Here is a 17410-nt window from a genome sequence, read left to right on the forward strand (position 1 = left end):
TTAGGGAAAGATGATGGGTTGGGTTAAAATAATCAGTTTGTTAAACATTGAAAACTGGTTCTAGGGACGTGGAACATCATCTCACTGGTAGGGAAGGAGGGATCAACTAGATATAGTTGGGCTCACCTCTATGCACAGCACCAGCTCTGGAACCAAACTCCTGCTGCTGGGCAGGGGTGGGGATACTCACAAGTCCCCAGCTGAGCACCACAGTGTTGGCGTTCTCACCGCGGAATGAAAGGGTCACCTCCTTGCGGCTACTGGATGGGGTGTGGTCTGGTGAATCCACAGTTCTGCTGGGGAACTTCAATGCTCACATGGGCAATAATGCCTAGGCCCAGAACCTTTGCCTCTACTTGAGTCGGGCTAATTTCATAGCTGGTGTCTGCTGCCAGAGCGACTTTAGCCTGTGCCGGACCTTTAGAGGCTGAAGCTCTGACCAGCTCTGCTTTGGCAAACACTCTGGCACTGTCAGACGACCCAGAGGCTGCGAATCCTACATTGGACCCTTTCACCTCAGCTTTAACATCAGCAACCTCATTGTGAGCATAAGGCTGAAGGCTGACTGTTGAGCCTCAAAAAGTTCAATTACTGATATATTCTGCTGGAGAACTTTTACTGAAGTGGCATATATATGAAACTGTCCCCCAGCCAGTGTGTGTGTGTGAGTGTGAGTGTGTGTGAGTGCAAAGTAAAAACTGAAAGTATGAAACCAACTGTAAGAACAAAGACCAGAGTGTCACAGAAAAAGGTGGATTTCCTCACCACATAGTTTAACGTTCAAAGATGCAGATTTTCTACTGTTATACTGACTTTATTATAAACTAGAGACTTAGTTTGTCAGGAATTTGCACAAGTAACACATTACGTTAAATAATAAAAAAGATGGTTCTGGTGAGATTAAAACAAGACTAAAAGAGTCTACAGCCATGCTGCTCACACACTCTGTGAGTCTGTACCCAGGGACATTGAGCTAAATGATAATGTCAGCATGTTAACATGCTAATCTTTAGCAATATAATGCTTACCAAGTTCACCATCTAAGTTTAGTGTTTTAGAATGCTAACATTTGCTAATTTAGTACAGCTGAGGCTGATGGGGATGCCATTTGTTTTGCAGGTATTTAGCCATACGGTTAAGGGCTCAACAAAGTTACAATTCATTCTATGGGGGGCATCAATGTCTGAATGTCTAATTCCCAAAGAAATATGGTACCTGTTTCTGAAATTAGGATTCCTGTTGGCCTCCCTGTTTATTATAACCTGTTCTGAAAGTTGTTCACTGAAGAGGTCATTGAAGAGGTCAAGTAAAAACTTCTATTAACATTTTATTCTTCCTCTGAAATATACAAACCAGGTTGAGACTCTTTTATTTCATTACATGTTTTATTTTATACCATTGTCAGTTATATTTTATATTATTATCACCACATTCCTTTCAAAAGTGTTGAAAAATCATGAAACAATCTGCCCCATTGTGCCAACAAAAGGTTGACATGGTTTTTTTAGTTGGGTATGCCTTTGTCATATCTCAACTAACATTAGATGAATTGTCATGAAAAACAACATTCTCATCAATCTCAACTGACTTCAAATAACAAAATGTCACGTGCTTTTCATTCTTTTTCTTATCTACATAGAAAGATATTTTTTCATTAAAACAAATACTCAACATTGCCCACACAACAAAGAAAAAAACTGTTGATCAGAAATAGCACATACATTACCTGTAACAACTAATCCAATGAGACTAAATATGAGGAAAAATGGACGAGCCCCCAATCCATGTTATGATCTGTCAGTTTTGCTTCATTGTCTGAGTTTTGTCCTCTTTTCTAGTTAATTGCAGTGAGGCCATACTGAGGGAGGCAGTTGTATATTTGTAATTAATGATCAGTTCTACACACAGACATAAGGGCTTGGTGGTGTGGTTCATATACGCTGTGATGTTGTTCTTTATAGTGTACATGTTGCAGTAGGAAATGTTTGGAGAGGTAAACATCACCTGAGTATGAGGTTTCAGTGGGTGGAACAGGAAGTTGTTGGCAGGAAATGGAACAATCATGGTGGACATGTTGGCCTCTGACAAGTAAAAGTACAGTCTTTATTTGTGCACTTTGCTCAATATGATAAAAGCTGGTATATGTGGTTCTAACATATTAATATGTTCACTCTCCATTATTTAAAAGCAGTAGACACAGAACATAGACACACATAAATACTGGAGAAAAGAAATATATCTCAGTGGAGGTTTAAAATGTCATGTTTTATTTATAATGCAGAAAACTTCAAACGCTACTAAAAAGGTGTCATTGTTGGAATAGAAGGAACAAGACAAAGTAAGAGAGAGCTGCATTTGGAATGAAGCCTCACTCTACCACAACTCAAATTGAAACCCAATCAGGAATTTGCACAAGTAACACATTACGTTAAATAATAATACCTCGCCTGGACGAGGGATGGAAGATGTCCCCTACTTCACTGTGAAGTCCATTCTCAGTGTTTATGCACTGGAGGCTTTAAGTTTTCACATCACACATTTATAAGTTTCAATTTAAGCAGAACTTTTCTTTTCACCTACACTGTATGACAGTAATACACACATGTCTGTATGTTTGTTTAAACACTTCAACATGACTTAAATGCAAGTAGAACAGGTGCCAAAAGTCCCACAGACATGGTCAGCGCCTGTCTGGAATCAGGATTCCTGTTGGCCTTCCTGTTTTTATAAGTTGCTCTGAAAGTTGTTTCCTGAAGTGGAAAGTTTTGATTTGAGTCACACGTCTTCACCCTGTTGAACAGAGAGAAAAAGTTAAAACTGCTGATTACACTCTATTCTTCCTCTGAAATATACAAACTAGGTTGAGACACTTTTATTTCATTACATTTTTTATTTTATACCATTGTCAGTTATATTTTATATTATTATCACCACATTCCTTTCAAAAGTGTTGAAAACTCATGAAACAATCTGCCCAAAATATCAACTTTAAAACAAAGGCAGGTCAAGGAGGAGAAGGGAGTTTGATGGTAACAACAACAATGAAACAAAAATAAAAAAAAACAAGCAAAAAACTGAACAAAACACAAATTCATTTAAGACAACTTTGCTATTGATAAAGTATTTTTTATGCAGTGCACATGTTTTTCTTGTGGCCTCTGTTTTTTCTCATAAAATATTAAAATGTATATATTTAAATACAAAATGTAAACTTTCAGTCATAAATCAGTATATTTTCTTTGTATTAAAAAAAACTATATTGTTTAAGACAGAAAATGTAACCTTTGGAGAAAAGAGAATTACATTGTAAAGTCATGTTTCAAAAGTGAAATTTTGAGAAAATGTTATTGTTTAGAAATTAATTACCAAAATATCCCACTTTATGACTTTATAAAAGGTTGCTCCTCTCCTTTTTCACTGGGTCCTGGTACCCAACATTACATGTGTTTTTTGTGTTAAATTACTCATTTCAATCCAATGTTTCTGTTAATTTATCAGCCGTATTACACAAATATTGGAATATTGGTTTCAGTTGAGTAGTTTTTTTTCACAATGTTATTATTGTTGAAGGACTTCAGTCCTGCTATGATGAGTTTCTGTTTTTGAAGGAGTTTTGTGATGGTTGAGCAGATTACTTCCTAAATCGGTGATAGTGACAACACGTGTGTGTGCTGTGTGAAGTTGAAATGGGAAGGATAAAACCGTTCTGTAGTAAATGACATTCTGTATAATTCGGTAGGTAATTGTGGCTGTCAGTCTGTTTTAAAAAACAGTGAAGTGAAGTTAGACATTTACTAAAAGCAACACAAGGCAATATAAAAAGGCATTTAAATACAGTTAAAAAAGTATTAGATTGGAAATAAATATAAGCTAAATTAGAATAAGACAGATAAAACAGGAGAATAAAAGTTACAGTGCAGTATAAGATATGAATCAAAAGTCTCAAATTTGACTGACATTGTTTTGATGAAATGAAGCAACTCTGGCTCCTAGAAATTACATTTATATACTATAAATTTGTTTTCCTTTCATATGTTTAAAATTTAACATAGGGAAACATTTGACTATCGTCACTGGCAATGTTTTTTCTTGTAAAAAAAAGTGCTATGTTTTTATACTCTGTGGAAGTCATAGGAAGGTGGTCAGGGTGGATCATGATCACACAAAGCAGGACTCCGACACTGGAGACCAAGATTTGCATTCTGAGATCCAAGTGTGATGGAAACTACCTTCCCATGATCAAACGGATGTGCCAGTGAGTGTGCAAAGATAACATTATGTCAATAAGAGAAAGTTCCCAGAGAGTTAGCAAGAAGGCTAATTTGTGGTGTAGCATTTTGGTTTTCTGTGTGAGATGATTTAAGGACGCCAGGTCGTTTTTATTTTGAGAAAAAGGCGAAAGTTGCTGAGACAGTATTATTTCCAACATAAATCATACTTGTATTATCACCAAAGCGTCAAGGTCACTCATGAACTCAGCAATAATGACCAAATGGTTGAATATGATTGAAAAAAACAAGGTGGAGTCTAAAAAATAAGCTACACAATATGAGGGGTTATGAAGTGTATATAATATCATGTTTTATGATTTTGCATTAGGTTTTTTATCCCAGGATAAAGGCCTCGTTTTGCTTTGTATTGCTCTTTATGCACAGTAAACCTTTTCACACTGAACTCTACCAGCTTCAAGTGTATTTTTTTTTAGTCTTTCTCTTATAAGTTTTGAGTTTAATGCTAAGTTGTGAGTGACCTGAAGATTTATTGGCCCATTTGAAGATTTTTCCACCACACAAGTGTGGTTAAAGGTTTAGGCTACAGAGACACTTTGGTTTACATCAGTGAAAAATTGTGGTTTTGGTGAAATGTTAATAAAGTAAACATATTGCGTCTCGTGACTGAGTTTTTTGGTAGTGCCGTGGCTCTGGTGATGTCAGACCAGACTGAAATATCTCAACAACTATTGGAAACATTGATATGAAATTTTGTTCAGACTTTCGTTGTGTCTAGACGATGAATCCCACTGCTTTTGGTGCTACCCTGTCATTTCCTCTAGTGCCAGCATGAATTTCACATGAAAGGTTTTGAGTGAAATGTCTCGTCAGCTATTGGATGGATTGCCATGGAATTTGGTGCACACAATCATGTGACCTACAGGATGAATTGTCACAACTTGGATGATCCCTTAAAGTGTAAGGCTGATGTTATTCTTAATTATTTTCAACAAATCCCATAAATAGACCAAAACCAACAATGCTGTGGTAGCAGTGAGTAGTAACAGTAGCAGGATGATGTGTCTGGGATTGATTCAAATAAACTACAGTGCCCATATTTGTGGTGATGAAGGAACACGCTGTGACTCACTGATGTGTTTTTAATAGTCTTTGGACAACAATGCAGTTCTGTGGTATAGAGATCATGGAGCCATAGGCATAGCACTTAGTAGAATTGATTGATTATTGATTTGGTATTTTCATGGGATTTTTTGATTATAGGAAAAACGTAGAGTAGGATGAGCTTTATCCTTGAACTTTTCCTCTAAGTACAGTCAGACAGAATCACTAGCAGGGATGTTGACTCTTTGTCTTGTTCAGTATTGAACCTATAGACCAGGATCTTTCTCTAATCTTAACCAAGTGCTGCAAGTGTGTAACCATAACCAAAAGTTCAATCATACTTTAGTTACTACAAGCGGATAGTGTAGGGAAAACAAATGTCAGTACATTGTCAGTGAATATTTTACAAATTTTGCAACCTGCCTGATACGTTTCCTTATAATGTTGATAAAAACATGACTCAAATGAACTGAAAACCTGTTAAAACATGACTTTAGATGTGTCTAAGATGTCATGTTAATATCACATCTTACATGTATCATTTTTTGCATAATTTATCTGCATTTTACATCATTACATTTTTTAAGATTCAAATATTATGCTTTAATATAATTTGCAGCAGGGCCATTCAACACCTTGTAGACAAATAGGAGGAATTTAAAGTCTATTCTAGCATTTAATGGAAGCCAATGCAAGGATTTAAGAACAGGTGTGATGTGTGCACTTTTCTTAGTCCTGGTCAAAATACGTACAGCAGCATTCTGTATAAGCTGCAGGAGAACTGCCTCTGTCTGTCTGATCAATCAGGAAGCTGAAGATGCCCAATTTAATGTATCCCTCCCCCTCTGAATTTGAGGGGTAGAAGTGTGTATCTTAATGTTTTTCCTACATATCTTTTTCCATAAAGACATGTTAGCACATAAATGACACCCTTTGTTTAGCATGAAATTTTAGTTATAGTATCTAAGGCTCAGAGAAGGAACTGGTCACAAAACGTAATTCTCTAGGATTTACTCTGAGCCAGCAGACTAAAAACCCTGTTATCTGTCTTAAAGCAACAGCCATATGTTTCCCTGTTGAGCTGCGGCGGAAGTGTAGTAACAAAAACAGGAACTTTGGCACTACAAAGATTGTAACGTTGAAAGATATCTACTTGATTTGACTCATTTGGATGACTAAGGCTTCATATTAGCTTTAGATAAAAGGGAATTTAAATGCATCCATCACTTACATTGAAACATTATGAAGGGATCTTCTAATGGCCAGTATGAACAGGAGGAATGAGTACAGCAAGAAAAACATATTTCAATGTTCATTTGACACCTGACTTGTTTTAAGGCTGACTTGAAAAACTGTGAACACGTCCTTCAGCCCTTACATACTGTTCAGGTCACATTTGACCCATTTTTCATTTGAGAGCAGTAAAAACACCCTTTTATTTTAGCCTGAAATGTTGTGAGTTTTCCTAAAGTGACCCAGAAACCTTTTTATCTTTGTGCATCTGATGCACATTTTTTTTACTGAACATTTATACAAAAATTCAAAATCAACATTAAATAACGCTGTTGCATTCATACAATAACATTCATTAAAAACATGACAGTTGATATGTTCTCCCGTTTTAGGTAACGAAGAACCAGAATGTTGTGTGATTGTAAATGTTTTTTCTCCATAAACACATAAAGAATGCTGCTCTCTAAAAGCTTCATTAAGGACTGATCAGCCATTTATTGGTGACTGATATGTGTGAAAGAATAATAGATTTGTGGTTCAGACGTTTGGTATAGAGACTAATTATGAGGGGATTCTGTGCAGGGTCAGAATATGAACAATATGTAAGAGTTAAAAAATGTGAACCAGTGGTTTAAATAGAGATGCAGGGGTTAGTCTTCATATTTTTTCCATCTTTACAAAAGCATAATTCTTACCTCGATGTGTCTTGTCCAACTATGTTTTTTAATTCTTCCCTTGTTGTTTGAAAAACTGTTATTGACTCCTCCTCTCTCCTCCTCTTCAGCCTCCCGAGCACACAGGAGCTGGACTTTATTCCATATTTGTACATCTTCTTTTGATGAAATTTGAGACGAAGAAGAAGTCAACTCAACAAAATGGTCTTGACAGCCAAAAGTGTTGCTAGAACAAACAAGTTTAGCTGCTGTCTTATCAGCAAATTTAACTCCTGGAGCAGATTTTCACAAAAAGAAAAAAAAAGCACATGTGCTCCGCGAGTCACAATCTTTATTTATAGGGAATTTTTTAAAACAAATGTTGCAAAGTGCCTCACAAGGCATTCAAAGTTATTTGTTATTTTATATAAAAAAAAAAATAAAAAATAAAAAATATATATATATATATATATATATATATATATATATATATAGCACTTGTCAGGTTACAAAGTGTGTTACAAAGATATAAAATGCCAGATTAACATACTATAAAGTAGTTCAACAAGACTTTCAAAATGTGTTTGCAACACAGAATAAAAATATAAAACAAAAAATAATTAAAGAAAATGCAGTTCTTAAAGAATGTGTTTTTTTTATAATAAAAATGAACTTTATTCATATTCATTTTCTTAACAAAGTTGCAACATGCTTTCATGTTTTGTACAAGCAGTTTTGTCAGTGGTGAAAGTATTTTAGATAAATAAAAGATATTTTACTTAAATAAAAGTAGCAATACCACCGTGTAGAAGTACTTTGTCACAAGTAAAAATCCTGCATTCAAAATGTTACATTAAATAAAAGAACAAGTGTATTAATCACACTGCATTGTTAAAGATCCCATCCAGATATGTTTTAGAACATACAAAAATCCTCTGCTTGGAATGATAATTTGTGTCTGACACGTTTTTTTCCACAAAAAAATGTTCAGTTACCACATGAAAATAAATAACATCTCCTCCTTCTCACTCAATGAAAAATCCAGAGTAAATGAATATGCAAATATATTTCATTTCACAAGTAACTGCTGGACACAAGATGTCTCCTACTTCACTGTAAAGTCCATTCTCAGTGTTTGTGTACTGGAGGCTTCAAGTTTCCACATCACACTTGTATAAATGAAATTGGACCAGGACTGGCTTCCAAACTAGTCGTGGTATCACAAATCCTGCACATAGGCCCGCCCCTTATAATCAGACTTTCAATGAGCACACAGAAACTTTCCTCTTTCAGCAGATGAATGTCAAAACATTCTTCTAGTGTCAAACTCTGGAAATACATCATTCTGCACAGTGAAGCTCAAACATCCAAGTGTAGGAACAAGAAGAAAAACATTTTTGAGTGGAGGGGGCCTTTAAAGTTACTAAGTCCTTAATATTAGGTGACCTTTGTTGTCATGGCTACAATAATAACCATGGGGTTAAGGTTAGGGGAAGATTGTAGTCACGTTGTTTTAAATACTGTCCCAACTTGTGGTTAGAAACGGGAAACGAAAGCGTTCCACTGTTGGGTTAATACCTCTCACCATCCCTCTTCCTCCCAGTGAGAGAAATTTGTTGATATATGTTGACATCATTTGAACTTCATCACTGCTCTGGGTCAAAACTACTTCGGCCACTAGATGGCATCTTTTACTCAAAAATGTTGTTTTTGGGCAACTGACATTATGACCTATTGTGTTGTTTTTCTTAGGAGGACAGACTCTAATCCAACCAACAGCTTTTCTACTTGATTTGCACAATTATATATTCTATATTACAGTATATTACTGTTATTGTACAGTGTAAATTCAATACAAAATAGAGTTACAGCAATAACCTTTGTCTCTGTTCTCAGTTTTGTTTTTATTTTACTCTATATTATATTTTTATATGGTATTTAAACCTGCAGTTTGGAGCTTTTGTCTCCTCCTTCTTGCAGTGAGAGTAAATACTTAAATACTCATGTTAGTGCAAGGCTAAACTGGGAGTGAGCCAACTCAGCCAGTGGAAGTCTCTGGTGCACATGCTCTATGAGCCCAGTATTTGTATTTGTATCTATATTTGTTGAGGCAGCAAAATTATTTATTTTTGTATTTTTATTCAAATAAAAGAGGAAATAGGTGTAAAAATCCTGTTTTTGATTTTATCACACTTTTAATTTTAGTGTTGCAGACAGACCTTTACTTATTTAGGCTATACACCCATAACACAGAGACAGCACAGTGTGTAACATGTAGAGAAGAACTTCAAAGGTGATTCTTGCTTTGTACGTGTCATTTATTGCCTATTTTCTACAACCTAACTTTGTGGAAAGAACAACAGGTTATGGAGAGTCCCTTGGGAGCACTTAGCGTGTGTCAGTAGCTCAGCTTTATCTCTGGAGAGCACCAGGAGTGATGTCCAAATAATGAAATGTGGTCATCTAGCAGGTGGATGTGACTCCCCTCGTTGAGACCTGCTGATAGACGTAACAGCAGAGCAGAGGAGAGAGTCTGAGATAGCGATTTAACCGACTTGCGTGCTGGTAATTAACTTTTTTTTCCTCACTCGAAAACAAGTAAATATTTGTACGAAATAAATGTTCATAAATAACCCACTATATGTGCTTTGCCGAATAACGTATTAGTATTCAGGCACACCCTATTAACCACAGTTCTAAATCACTGCTTATGATGTATTAGACAAACGACATGTAATCATAGAATGCATTTGAATTTAATAAATGAATTTAAATTTAACATGTTCATGATCATTTTCTGATTATTACTCCTTAAATTGTGTTTCAGCTAATCCAAGAAAAATAGCCAGTGCCCCATAATAAACCAGAACTATGTGGAAAAATAAGAATAAATAAACAAACACCTAAAAAGTAAATAATAATCTATTTCCATAGCTGTAGCCTATCTATCCTGGTGAACTCGTCACTGCTACAATAAACGGCAGGCTGTTTGTGTAAACAGAAAGGTGCAGAATTCTGGGAGAAGAGCAGGATGGATGTAGGCCGCACTATTCAACGATAGCGCATCTTTTCAAAGTCTTTGGTTGATTTTTACCTTCACCAGAGGAAAAGAATGTGTGCTTTTGTTGATTACAAAAAAGCATTTGATCTCGTAGACCAATCCTCTTCTGGTATTTTACTTTATGTCTGTTTCTTTTGTTTTTTCATGTGTAACTATATTCATATTCCTCCTTGATGGGTCATCGTGGAATGAAGTCCAAAGTCTAAAAAATAAAAAAAGAAAGAAAAAAGTCTTCTGTCTCTACACGGTACTACTCAGACTGGACGTCCACACTACATGTTGTTGACAGAGGTCATGTTCCAAGGCTTTGATTTTAGTTGTGTTGTGACAACATTAACGTCTACATCTACTGTATTTATTTATTTTTTCTTATTTCTGGAACAACCAAGAAGTTCCAGTTTCACTTTGGCCCCATTAATGGATATAATTTTTCTTTTGTACCTCACAGTTCAGGAGTGATGAGCAAAACTATAAAGTAATTTATACATGGCCACATGGTGACCATAAATACGTCACTTCTTCCTTGGCTTGGGTCCTAGAACAAACATCTTTTGATAGTTTTAAATGCAAGGCAATAGTTAAAAAAACATAAATGATGTGCATATGCGTGTGTGTGTGTGTATGTAAAGAAATACTTTTTCATATAAAGCAGTGTATCAATCTCAGGATGAAGAGTAGGGACACTGAACAGGAGTGAAGGAAACATTTTTTTAATACCAAGCCACAGTCCCATGAAATGCATGTGCATATCCATGTTTGGAACAAACATTTCGCCACTTTTATACTACCTACAGGGAGTTTGTGAGGAGAAGAAAGCTGCACTTTTAAAAACATTTTAGATTAAATCAGTTTATTATTTCCTGCTCTTCAGCCATTAAAAATGAATTGGACTGTTTCAGGGTATCCAAATCTAGTTCAGTGTAAGTTCCTGAAAAAGCATTGACTGTGACCTTTGAACTCTTGGTTGAACAGTGAAACATGTCAGGATTTCCATCTTTTTATTGGGTTTAGTCTTAATATGACACTTTTATTTTTAGTTCAGTTGATACCGAATCACATCTTTGTTCTTGAGTGGCATAAATCATAAACATACATTCATGAAATAAATGCTTTGATGACAAACAAAATTAAAACTAAATCAAAGACAAGTTATAATACAAACCAGTAAACCAGAGTGACCACAGAGAAGAAATGAGTAGATTCTGATGGAAATATTAATTCTACACCCAGTAAGTGGCGCCACATCAAAAGTAATCATCCATCAGAGGAGGGTGAGAACGTTTTCTATTCATGGATATCTCTGCAGAACAAAACACAACAAGTACGGTGGTTAAATGAGAATATAAATGTAAAGACACACTTAAATGACAGCATTTAATACTGTCAAATGTTAACGCACACTAAATATCTCTTAAGGCCATTTTCAAAAATATATGTGAAGAGAGAAAGAAGACGTACAACCATGATATGATGAGTGACTAAGCCTTACTAATCTACAGTAGAGCTCTACCTCAACAAATACAATGAGCTTAATCATTCATATAGATAAATGAGTGTGTAGGGGCTTCAGGAGTTTTTCTTTAGATTAACTGCCTGAATATGGGACCACTCAAAATTAGAATAAACTCTTAAAAAACTCTCTAACATGGCAACCAATTTTACTCAGATGATACAGTGGATTAGACCTCTCAGCTTCCTCTCTGACCTCAACTTCATGCGTTTGCTGCAAACTTTCTCTTTCCTCTTGGTTTTGTCTTTCAAGCTTTTCCTCTAATTCGTTTAACTTCTTCATCTCCCTTTCTTTCTCTTCTTTTTCTCTCTTTTTCTCTCCCTCCATCTCCTCCTTCTCCCTCTTCCTCTCCTCCTCAAGATCCTCCTTCTCTCTCTTCCTCTGCACTTCCATCTCCTCCTTCTCCCTCTTCCTCTGCTCTTCCATCTCCTCCCTCTCTCTCTTCCTCTCCTCCTCTCTCTGTTTCCTCTCCCTCTCTCTCTCAGCCTCAAATATGGCACGCATTTTCTTAATCTCTTTTTCAAGTTTTTCCTGTTGTTTTTTCTTCAGTTCCTCTTGTTCTCTGCGTATTTGTTCTTCTTTCTGTTTGAGGATCCGTTGTTTCTCTGCCTCGACTGCCCTCTCGGCCTCTTGGAACATCTCGTTGGTGTAGTGGCTTCCTCCGTTCTTCTGGACTATATTTCTGATCTTCTGGAGCAGCTCGGTGACCTGAGCGTCATCCTTCACCTTGTTATTGAAGACATGGTACTGGCCGTTACATCTGGCTACGAGTTCCTGCAGGTCTGGACTTTCTTCCAAGAACTCCTCAATAGTGGTATCGTCAAGGTCATCACCACGAGTAAAGAGCACCATGCTGTATTTGTCTGCAGCTTGGCCAAAGATTTCTTGAATCCTCTGCACTGAATTCATTTCCTCCTCTGTGAATCTTCCTATCCCGATGACCACCAGGAAGACATGGGGTCCAGGAGCAGCATAACAGATGCACTGGCTTATGTCTTTAGTTGTTTTATCCTTGTCGTATCTGGTGTCGCACAGGCCGGGGGTGTCGATAACAGCAACCTTTTGTCCGTGCACCACAGCAGCGACCTTAGAACAGTATTCAGTCATAGACTGAGCACTGCATTTTGATTCAAAGCACTTTTTTCCCAGGATGCTGTTTCCAGTGGCACTCTTTCCAATTCCAGTCTTTCCCACCATCACTATCCTCATCACCTCATGATTGTGTACTGTATGGAAGAATAAATAATATTACATGAGAATGGTATTCTAGGTATTCCAAAGCTTTCATAAACTGCATCAACATCAGGTTTTTTACAGTTTTCAGCCTGTGAATAAGAATGTATTATTTCACACATTGTTGGCAAAATATTCCTTCAACTCTCTGTTTCTCATTTCAAAAGTAATGGGTACTTTTCCCAGGAGCAGTAACTGAATGCATATTGTTGTGCACAGTACCTTACACTCTTAAAAAGGAAGTACACAAATTCATAATGATCTATCTTAGGTGCAGTGGGTGAAGTTAGTTCATATAAATACTTTATAATTCTATTTTTACACACTATGAATCTTAAGTTATTTGTCACTTTGCAGGTGCATTTTGTGTTTTTTTAAAATCATGGTTGTCAATTTTGTGTAATTTTGGAGAGGTGTAATGTATCTACACTAAGAATATAGTGTAGTAGTGAGTTATTGTAGTATTTCTTAGGTTTGATTGTGTAAAACCTAAAGCTAAGTTACACATACTGTCAGTCCCCATCAAGAAATAACGTCTCTAATAAAACTCAAAATTAGTTTCCTCATCAAATTTTGTCATGTATTAGATATGACAAATAATTTTACTATGAAATGGCAACCAGGTAGAAAACTAATGTTACAAAATGTGTTTTTAACCTCTTAAGCTGTTGGGTTAATACCTCTCACCATCCCTCTTCCTCCCAATGAGAGAAATTTGTTGATATATGTTGACATCATTTGAACTTCATCACTGCTCCGGGTCAAAACTACTTCGGCCACTAGATGGCATCTTTTACTCAAAAATGTTGTTTTTGGGCAACTGACATTATGATGATTGTGTAAACACTTATTGTAACATGTACATTTTCTAAAATTAAAAGTGTGATAAAATCAAAAACAGGATTTTTACACCTATTTCCTCTTTTATTTGAATAAAAATACAAATATAAATAATTTTGCTGCCTCAACAAATATAGATACAAATACAAATACTGGGCTCATAGAGCATGTGCACCAGAGACTTCCACTGGCTGAGTTGGCTCACTCTCAGTTTAGCCTTGCACTAACATGAGTATTTAAGTATTTACTCTCACTGCAAGAAGGAGGAGACAAAAGCTCCACACTGCAGGTTTAAATACCATATAGAAATACACAATGTGTTTTTAACCTCTTAAGCCCTAGGCCTCTGGCTCAGACCCCTGCTTGTTAATGGCATACTCATAATGAATACAGTATATCTCTGCAACTACAAGGTTTATATGAACACTTTCTATATCATAATAAAGGTAACACTTATGAGATTTCTGCAGAGGTGTAATCATCAGTATAGATGTTACTGGGTCAGAGTAAATGAAGATGGAACATGGCATAAATGAAAGATTTCATTTGAGCCTAAAAAAAATTAACAGTATTATTATATAAATATCCCCTTTGAAATTATGCAGTTGCAGCCCAAAACCTCTAGCAAACCATAAAATGACATCTGAACATTACTTGTCCCAAAAATTATTCTAACAAAGTGAAGCAGAGCAAAGTTAGAGAAGTTTTAGTGGAGAAAAAATTCTGAATTAGCTATTTGTAATTACATCAAATGTTATGTAATCCTAATGTAATCTGAGTAACGATCTCAGCTAACCTGAGAAATAATATCTCTGGAAACCATTGGTCGATTTGGATGCTTCAGGCCTCTAATCAAAGCTCACAAACTCTGCTATCGATTGCTTTTGACTAAATCTGGGTCAGTACTACGATTCGCATGGAAGGCTTAGACCATGGCTGACTCTTTAACATGAAAGTGGATACAGAAAGGCTGTAACTGACTCAAAATGACCCAGAGACATTGGACCAGCCATTACTAGTGGTTATATGTGGTCAGACGCAACTTTTGATTACAAAAACAGCAAAGGTCAGATGCAATTTGTAGTTGTAAATGTAAAAACGGAAGTTTGTTTCTATTTTTCTTCTACATTTTTTTCAGTGAGTCATTGAGAGCACACTTATAATGTTCATATGCATATTTTATGTCATATTATTAGTTAGCACAACTATACTAGATACTAACTACAACGTTTATAAATGTTTTACATGATCAGTAAAACAATGGTATTTGCCACCTTATGCTCTGCTTTACTTTAAAGATGCCTTGTGGAGTTGTCTTGTAAACATCCATATTTACTAACCGGTTACAGTATTGTAAGTTTCTGTTACATCAGCCAATACAGCAGAGAAAAAGTTAAGCTGAGAGCACAACTTCATTTTAAAGCACATCTTTTTAACCTCACTCCAAAAGGCATAAACAGCATGACAATACCAAAAAATATTAACGTTTCCTCAGATTCCATAGAGCTCAAATGGCAGTCATATGACTGAAAAATGCCACACATCTATAAATTTTCCTAGTGACTAAGAAATTGATAGTTAGAATTATTTTAACTGAACTAACTAAAAGTACTCCAGAATTTTCAGTCTGATTATAATCAAGGAACTAGAGGTTAGGTCAGAAATACAAACTAATAAATGTCTTAATGTCTTTGCAGTTCTATCCAGTATAAGTCTATAGAAGTATTAGTGTATTGGAGCTACAATAGTACACTACATAAAATTAGATTCAGCAGTGATCACTGTTATACCACCATCAAATAATGGTAGTATGTAAAACATGGATACAGTAGTATTATGACTTACTTAAGTTGCTGGTCATGTTTAGGTTCAAGTAGATGCTGCAGCTGAAGTGAAGATGCAGAGTTCAGATTGTATCTGCTGCAGCTGCTTATAAGTGTCGCTATGCACCAGACCACTCCCACAAGCTGCACTGGTGAAACTAAATCAAGTCAATGATTCACTCTGCATACAGTCATGATAATAGCTTAATATGTGTCAAACTGATCAGTAAAAAGTAAAGGTCTTTCCAATGGCAATGTCTGTGTTTCCTACTGCCGGGTGACAAATTAAAGGAAAAACCGCTACAGGTCTGAATACTTGACCCCTACAGTGAGGGGATCTGGTGGCTCTGTTATGCTTTGAGGGGCATTTTGCTGGCATGGTTTGGGTCCACATGTCCCCTTAAAGGGAAGGGTCACTGCAAATCAATACAAAGTTATTCTGACTGATCATCTTTATCCTATGATAAAACATTTCTATCCTGATGGGAGTGGTCTCTTCCAGGATGACAATGCCCCAACTCACAGGGCACGAGGGGTCAGTGAATGCTTTGATGAGTATGAAAATGATGTGAATCATATGCTATGGCCTTCACAGTCACCAGATGTCAACCCAATTTAACACTCTCCACCATCAAAACACCAAATGAGGGAATATCTTTTTGAAGAATGGTGTTCATCCCTCCAGAAAAGTTAAGAGACTTGAGTGTTGAAGCTGTTCTGGTGGCACATGGTGGCCCAACACCTTACTGAGACACTTAATGTTGGTTTTGTCCTTTAATTTGTCATCCATCTGTATTTCATTGTGTTAATTTTAATCTTCTGAGCTTTCTCGTGTAAGTTCCCACTGCTGTTTTACTTTTAGTTTCTGTTTGAATACAGCCCTGAGGTAAAATAGTCTGCCTGTTCAGCACTGTCAGTTGACATCAGTTTGTGTAGAGCTTATTAAACATTAACGTTTGTCCTTTGTTACATGTATGTCTTCTGTAACCACTCCCCTTCATTTCCAGATACTCCATATATTAACTGTAAACCTCAAACCTTGCTCTCCCCCCGGCCACTTACAAGAAATGGCAGCACTTTTTCAAAACTGCAGACAATGACTATTTGAATAAATGAGTAAATAGAATAAAATATATAAATGCACCAGAAATTGAAAACAATTCAATCGCTTGCTAAAACTCAACTTGTTGTGAAATGTTTATTCTTTTTTTTTTTTTTTCAATTTTCACTCTTCATGCATATTTTTTTTTTTTTTTTACCTCTTTCACACAATATAAGTTAGGCTGTAGTCTCCTGGTCGATTAGTTGGTCGATATGCTCTCGTCTGACTAAATTCTCATTGGTCGAATAATCTCCGTGTTACTTTCTTGAGGAGAGAAGCGCTACATCATTAGCCTTCCAGGATTAATCCATTATTCCCTGCGGCGGGAGGGACAGACTAACAAATTACCTGTTAAAACGTGGGTGTATTCAAAACCAACGCTGCTTGCAGCTTTAATTTTATTTTTTACTTTTATTTTAACCCAAACCATGATCTTTTCCTAATCCTAACCAAGTGGTCTTTGTGCCTAAACCTAACTAGACTTTCACCACGGCATTGTCACACCATAAAACATCATTATTCAACAGGTAGAAATGTTAATATGCTACGTTTGTAGAAATGTTGATATGATACATAATTAATGTGTTGAAACGTATATATTCAACGTTTCTGTGGTTTGCAG

At 36.1% G+C, this 17410-nt stretch overlaps 1 protein-coding gene across 1 annotated transcript; it reads right to left on the bottom strand.

Annotated features, from left to right (window-relative positions):
• Positions 1-257: 257 nt before the first annotated feature.
• Positions 258-15798, bottom strand: LOC122982307 (GTPase IMAP family member 4-like). Its single transcript, XM_044351493.1, has 3 exons — positions 15709-15798; positions 12012-13016; positions 258-565 (listed from the first exon to the last, which is right to left on the bottom strand). Exons 1-3 carry the CDS (start codon positions 15722-15724, stop codon positions 258-260), a joined length of 1329 nt encoding a protein of 442 aa, XP_044207428.1. The 5' UTR covers positions 15725-15798.
• Positions 15799-17410: the final 1612 nt, after the last annotated feature.

This window comes from Thunnus albacares, chromosome 5 (genome assembly GCF_914725855.1).
Source record: "Thunnus albacares chromosome 5, fThuAlb1.1, whole genome shotgun sequence".
NCBI classification, from domain to species: domain Eukaryota; kingdom Metazoa; phylum Chordata; class Actinopteri; order Scombriformes; family Scombridae; genus Thunnus; species Thunnus albacares.

Bases quoted from the DNA above. Each gene is read 5' to 3' on its own strand.
- LOC122982307 (XM_044351493.1), bottom strand. The intron at 566-12,011 runs GTTTGCAGCAAA...GAGGCTCAACAG, and splicing joins AAACCAAGAGGAAAGAGAAA to TCAGCCTTCAGCCTTATGCT.